This window comes from Littorina saxatilis, linkage group LG8 (assembly GCF_037325665.1).
Source record: "Littorina saxatilis isolate snail1 linkage group LG8, US_GU_Lsax_2.0, whole genome shotgun sequence".
Classification (NCBI taxonomy): Eukaryota; Metazoa; Mollusca; class Gastropoda; order Littorinimorpha; family Littorinidae; genus Littorina; species Littorina saxatilis.
The window spans coordinates 65,955,433-65,962,049 of NC_090252.1; the positions used below are offsets into that span (position 1 = coordinate 65,955,433).

Sequence of the window (6,617 nt, forward strand, 5' to 3'; positions counted from 1 at the left end):
GCTGGTTTGTTTATAAAATAGTCAATAGCTCATTAAAATCAATCTAAAATTGGACATACACAAGTTTTGATGGGTTTAAAAGAGAGAAAAGTGAATGAAAGAAGGACAATTCTTACCAACGGTTACGTTTCCTATCTGCTCTTTTACTGCACCAGGGGCGACAATAATCTCGTAAGAGTTGGTGGCGTTGACGGCAGGAAGTTCCGTAGTAAAGTTGCACGTGCTGGTGGCGTTATTGACTGGAGAGTATCTTCGGGTTTCAATGACCTGATCATTGATGATGAAAAAACATACAATTAACCCATCCATCAATCTATCTATCCATCGATGAATCAATCAAAGAAACAGCGAATCAATGAATCAATCAACCAACCAACCAACCAACCAATCAATCATTCATTCATTCAAAGTCTTCGTTCCCTACTCTCTGTCCCACCAAGATCTCTTTCTCTCCCACTCCCACCTTTTCCCACCGCCCCGCAACTATCCCCCCCCCCCTTTCCCACCGCCCCGCAACTACCTTCCCCCCCCCTTTCCCACCGCCCCGCAACTACCCCCCCCCCCTTTTTTTTCCACCATCACGCCTGTTAGGAAAAACCGCGCTTCTTCCTGCGCTATTTCCATGACGAGGGTTTTCCACTGAAGGCCCGTCTGTGTTTTTGTGTGCGAGAAGTTAAACGGATATTATCCGCCTGCACAGGTGCGTGTATTGGAACCAGAATCATATAAAAACAGAATCATATAAAAAAAAATTAAAAAAAATGCAAAACAAACTAAATTACACAATGACACTGAATATGATTATGCTGTAATAATCAAAAAGCTTCAGGGTTTGAAGCGTTTGAATTATTTGCCTTTTCGTTCGCAACTGAATGAGGCAGCGGAGAGACTGTGCTTTTAGAGAGTTCTGCCTCGGGCAAGCGACACTTGCCAGCCGCTCTTTCTTTCAGAGTTAAAACACGTTTCACACACAAATGGCAAAGCACTTCAATTTGGGATTTCTGAAAAAGCGTGTGACGGTTATGTATGTTGCAGTCGTCGTGTGTGTTTTGTATAAACACTCCACGGGTAGTGCCGCTTGAAGGGGGCACAGCTGAAGGACGTTACTAAGAGAGAAAGGGTTGCATTCCAAACGAGGAAAAAAATAAGTCCCGTGAAGCAATATACAAACATTTAGTCAAGCTGTCGGCATCAAAATAGCAGATTAACACCATAAAACAGTCAACGCCGAGACTGTGATGAGATAGTCTCGACTAACCACACCGAAAAACCGCGTATAGCGCGCGAACGCAGTACTTACTTAAACTTATTTTCTGTAACTGTGAGCACATTTTTATAGTAAACATGACATATGTATATGTTTTTGAATTCAGGAGAAATTGAGGAATACGATTCAATCATTTTTAAATCTGTTAGTGAAAATTCGGTTTTAATGACAACTTTAATGAGCAAACTAATTAACTAATTTTTACGCTGCCAAGCTGAAAATCAATCCCATTGTCCGGACTTTGTCGAAGATTGCTTGACCAAATTTTCAATCAATTTGATTAAATAATGAGGGCGTGACAGTGCTGCCTCAACTTTCACAAAAAGCTGGATATGACGTCATCAAAGATATTTATCGAAAAAAATAAAACAAACCGACTGAGGATTTCATATCCAGGAACTCTCATGTGAAATTGAATGAAGATCGGTCCAGTAGTTTTCTCTGAATCGCTCCACACACACACACACACAAACACACACACACACACACACACACACGCACACACACACACACACACACACACACACACGCACACATACACCGCACCCTCGTCTCGATTCCCCGTCTATGTTAAAAAAATTAGTCAAAACTTAACTAAATGTAAAAAGAGGAGACATGACGGGTGTCAGGTAAAAAAAAAAAAAAAAAAAAATCAGGTTACGACCACTTCAAACTTCCCGATACCTGACACGGTGCAGGAAATATTTCGTGTCGGGAAACTAAATGCTACACATTGTGAGACACCAAGTATCTTGGGTCAAGTGGGATGCTTGCAACACGAGTGATAATTTGATTTTTATTAAGATGTTTTAGCAATAGAAGTTAATTTTGTTAGCAAAAACAATGTCCACACATTTGTAGTCTGCACAAAAAGATTTCGGAACACTAGCACGGACTGATGGTCTACACGCATTTAAAAGTGCAAATCTTGTGTGAATTGAAACTTGGTAATAATTATGATATGGATTTGAATACATTAAACGAAATACTATACCGGCACGGTTGGCCTAGTGGTAAGGCGTCCGCCCCGTGATCGGGAGGTCGTGGGTTCGAACCCCGGTCATACCTAAGACTTTAAAATTGGCAATCTAGTGGCTGCTCCGTTGAAATGAAAGTTTTACGCCCTCACGGCAAAGCCATTAGGGGCATGTTACACGGGAAAACCCGGCTTTGTATGAAAATAAAAAATAAAAATGCGGGGGAGGGGGGGGGGGGAGTGGCTGCTCCGCCTGGCGTCTGGCATTATGGGGTTAGTGCTAGGACTGGTTGGTCCGGTGTCAGAATAATGTGACTGGGTGAGACATGAAGACTGTGCTGCGACCTCTGTCTTGTGTGTGGCGCACGTTAAATGTCAAAGCAGCACCGCCCTGATATGGCCCTTCGTGGTCGGCTGGGCGTTAAGCAAACAAACAAACAAACAAACAAACGAAATACTATTTTGTGTGTGAAAAAGCTTTGCATTGATAATAACTAGGGTGTTCATGACAGATATCGAGACAACATATTCTAGTCAGCATTTGCTATACACAGTAAGAATTTACAGGACTGAAAATTCATGTCACAGAATGGATCCTACCTGTATATTATGACGTCCTGTTCATATTCAATGGTCTAACCAACCACAGATAAAAACAATGAAGCATCTCATTATAAGCGTTATCATGTTTGCTTTTTAAAACAGAAAACAAAATTTGTCTTCATTTCTTCTTGTTATTATCCTTTCATTATTTCTCCTGCATGTTATCCTTTCTCTTGTCTTGTACTTTCTTTTTCTATTAGAATGTTAAAGTGACGTAATAGATTGACGTAATGAAGTGACGACATCGTGTTCATAAAAGGACATGCTTATGTTAGCATATTATATTGAACTTTTTTCACTTTGTTGAACTTTTTGCTGTGATGTATAAATAAGCTTTTTAAGCTTGATAAAGTTTTCCAGCTTTTATTGTGTGGAGTGGTGCAGAGGAATTCTGTATATATAACAAAATCACGGAAAAGAAAAGCCAAACAAAGAATTTCAAGTGACAACCTATATATATTATACCTATAATATACTTCTGATGGCTTATAAGCTAAACTATGCTTGAGTGGTGATCCTAATATTGCAAAGGAAATCATTTTGTGTAAACTAAATTATAAAGCATCAGTTTATTACCACAGAATTTGAAAGGAATTCATTTTGTGTAAACTAAAATATAAAGTATCAGTTTATTACCTCAGAATCACGCAGAAGTCGACAGGTGTAGTTGTCTCGCGAAGAATAGGCGCTCTGTATGGTGCACAGCGCATTTACATACCATGACGTCATATTTTTAATCACCGTCGGTCCTTCACATGACGTCACTTGCGCTTTTTCTGCAAGGAAAATAGTGAAAGTGGTATGGGAGTGGGAGTTGGGGAAAGTGATCTCTCTGAAACATGTTCACAGTTCGTGAAATAATTATTAAAGCTTACATTATCTTCACGTCTAACTACGCAAATAGTTTAGCTTTGACACTAGGTGAAAGCTATGATTTCTGCCTGTGTAGCGTGTTGTTCCTTGCATTTCTCACTCACGATTTTGACTTTCTTACATTCTCTGTCTGTCTCTGTCTGTCTGTCTGTCTGTCTGTCTTTGTCTGTCTGTCTGTCTGTCTGTCTGTCTGTCTGTCTGTCTGTCTCTCTCTCTCCGCCCCCCCCTCTTTCTCTTTCTGTACCTGGTTTAAAAAAGAAGAAAACAAGAAATTCCTCCGAGGTAGGAAAAACACCCCCGTCCTTACCATTCTCACTGCCACCAACTGAGAAGGTTATTTCCCTTTGACCATTAATATGTCCCTCTATAAGTCCTTGTAGAATCTTAATCCACCAATAACTCCCTAACCGTGTGTTTGACTGGTCCCAATTTTTGTAAGGGCCGTCTCAGGAATGTATAGAACCTGTTCACCAAGTTTGGTGACGATCGGTCCGTTCATTCTTGAGATCTATATGCGAACACAAACACACAAACACACAAACACATCGACCGAAACCTATACACACCCCTATACCGGGGGTGTAATGAGACTGACAATGGAGAAGAAAATACCTCTACTAGTAAGCAAACAGGCCGTTCTATGAAATACCGTTGCTAAATCATACCATTAAAATGTGTACCATTAAAAATTGCCTTGAAAGAATAAATTGCAAAACTTACCAATGACGTCAATGCGGCACTGAGACTGCTGCAACAGGTTGTTCGGCTTGCATGTGACGTTAGACGAGCCATAAACGTCACGCGTGACGTTGGCAATGAGGGTTGAATCCACGCTGTCAAATGCTAGGATCGCTTTGGGTGTGACGGTCATATTGGTGCACTGAGTGGTGGTGCACTGACCGCTAAAGGACGAACCGTTGCTCAGATCCAGAGACCACGTCACAGTCTGCGCTGACGCCGCACTACACGTCACGTGGAGTTTCGTTAATTCCTGAACCTCCACGGGATCGTCACAGTTTTCTATATCTATTCTCAAGATTGCGTTAGCTAAAGGAAAAAAACAAAGAATTCAATAAACGGAAAGAAATCGAACAACAAACATGTAAGACACACAGACACAGACAGGCACACACACAGACAGACACAAAAAATATAATAATAAAGAAACAGACAGACAGACGGACACAAAGACAGGCAGACAGACAGACATACAAACAAATATAGACAGATATGGAGATGCACAATAAAGACGACTTTATCCTCTCAAATAAAAAAAATGGATGTGTGGTGCATATCCCAACATTACAAACTTATAAATATCAAATGAAAAGCCAGAATCAAAAACTAGCAAAACAACAACAACAAAAAACAGCACAAAACTGACAAACACAAATGATCAGCACACAGAGAACTTTTTCGTCAACAGATACCCATTTCAAACGAAACTTTCTCAATGTCTTTAACCGCTAAAATGATCTTGCTAAATGACTACCTTGACCTTGACGTGCTTTGTAATTGCACACCCTCTCGTGCACCAATTTCTCACCAAAGTAGGCGATGGGCGTTTACTGGGAACAGTTCTTCACTAGAATGGCTACATAATTGTGGTCATTGATTGGTCAGAACATGTTAAAGCATCATGATCGTTTGTGTTCGCGTGTGTGCGAGTTCCTATGTAGCGTCAATGAACCCTAGAAATCAATTTGCATTTTCATGTTATACACACATTTAAAAACAAAACAAAAAATTGTGAAACGAAAGCTGGACAGAAAACTGAAAGAACAGTTGGATGAGGATCTAGTTTATTGAACGCGCGTCAACGATCGTAGCAAATGATCAAGAATCATAGACAACCGTAATGCGAAGTCGGATATCATTTATGTATTCAAATCATCTAGCAAAAAACAACATCGACCAGGCGTGTTAGAGACGGGCATAGCGTAAGCGCCACACACACCGACAACTTACACCCCCCACCCCCACCCCAACACACACATACACGCAACAACAACAACAACAACTCCCTACCACACCCCAACAACAACAACAACAACAACAACAACAACAACAACAACAACAACAACAAACAACAAACAACAAACAACAACAAACAACAACAAACAACAACAAACAACAAACAACAACAAACAACAACAAACAACAACAAACAACAACAAACAACAACAAACAACAACAAACAACAACAAACAACAACAAACAACAAATAACAACAAACAACAACAAACAACAACAAACAAACAACAAACAAACAACAACAAACAACAAACAACAACAAACAACAACAACAACAACAACAACAACAACAACAACAACAACAACAACAACAACAACAACAACAACAACAACAACAACAACAACAACAACAACAACAACAAACAGACGAGCAAATCGATCAGCATAAACAGAACTTGCACGCTATACGTTGGACTTTTAATAAAACAAACTTTTACATTTCAAACACTGAAATCAACTTGCCGGCTGATACTTTCGTTTTGTTGTTTAGTTACACTACTTTCTGATCATTCCTCCACTTACCAAGAAAAACAGAATTCAGCACACAAACAGCGGCGCAAATCATCCACATGTTGAAGCATTGCATGATGTCTCCACCCAGTGCAAATCACGGGTACTCCCATGGGTATTGTGGCTGAGGTACCACTGAAAAGTGTCCACGCATAACGCACGGTATTTAACTTCCGGGAACTTTGACAGAGTTATTATAGTCCTTGCACAAAACGTCTGCAAACGGAATACGTTTGTTATCGCCCAAAGAGAGAGAAATTCACGTTTAACACCCTCACGGCAAAACCATGAGGGGCACGTTCCCGGGTGTTTACCCCGACTTGAGGCCCCCCCCCTCCCCTCCCACGCCCAACA

The 6,617-nt window shown here is 40.5% G+C and overlaps 1 protein-coding gene across 1 annotated transcript in view; it reads right to left on the reverse strand.

Annotated features, from left to right (window-relative positions):
• The window catches only part of LOC138974187 (uncharacterized), a 35,864-nt gene extending 29,485 nt beyond the window's left edge, over positions 1 to 6,379 (reverse strand). The window contains exons 1-4 of the mRNA XM_070346896.1: positions 6,276 to 6,379; positions 4,440 to 4,766; positions 3,483 to 3,622; positions 117 to 267 (exon numbers count right to left, since the gene is read on the reverse strand). Of these exons, the coding sequence (XP_070202997.1) occupies positions 117 to 267; positions 3,483 to 3,622; positions 4,440 to 4,766; positions 6,276 to 6,339 (682 nt within the window). The 5' untranslated portion in view covers positions 6,340 to 6,379. The remainder of the gene's footprint in view (positions 1 to 116; positions 268 to 3,482; positions 3,623 to 4,439; positions 4,767 to 6,275) is intronic.
• Between the last annotated feature and the right edge of the window lie 238 nt (positions 6,380 to 6,617).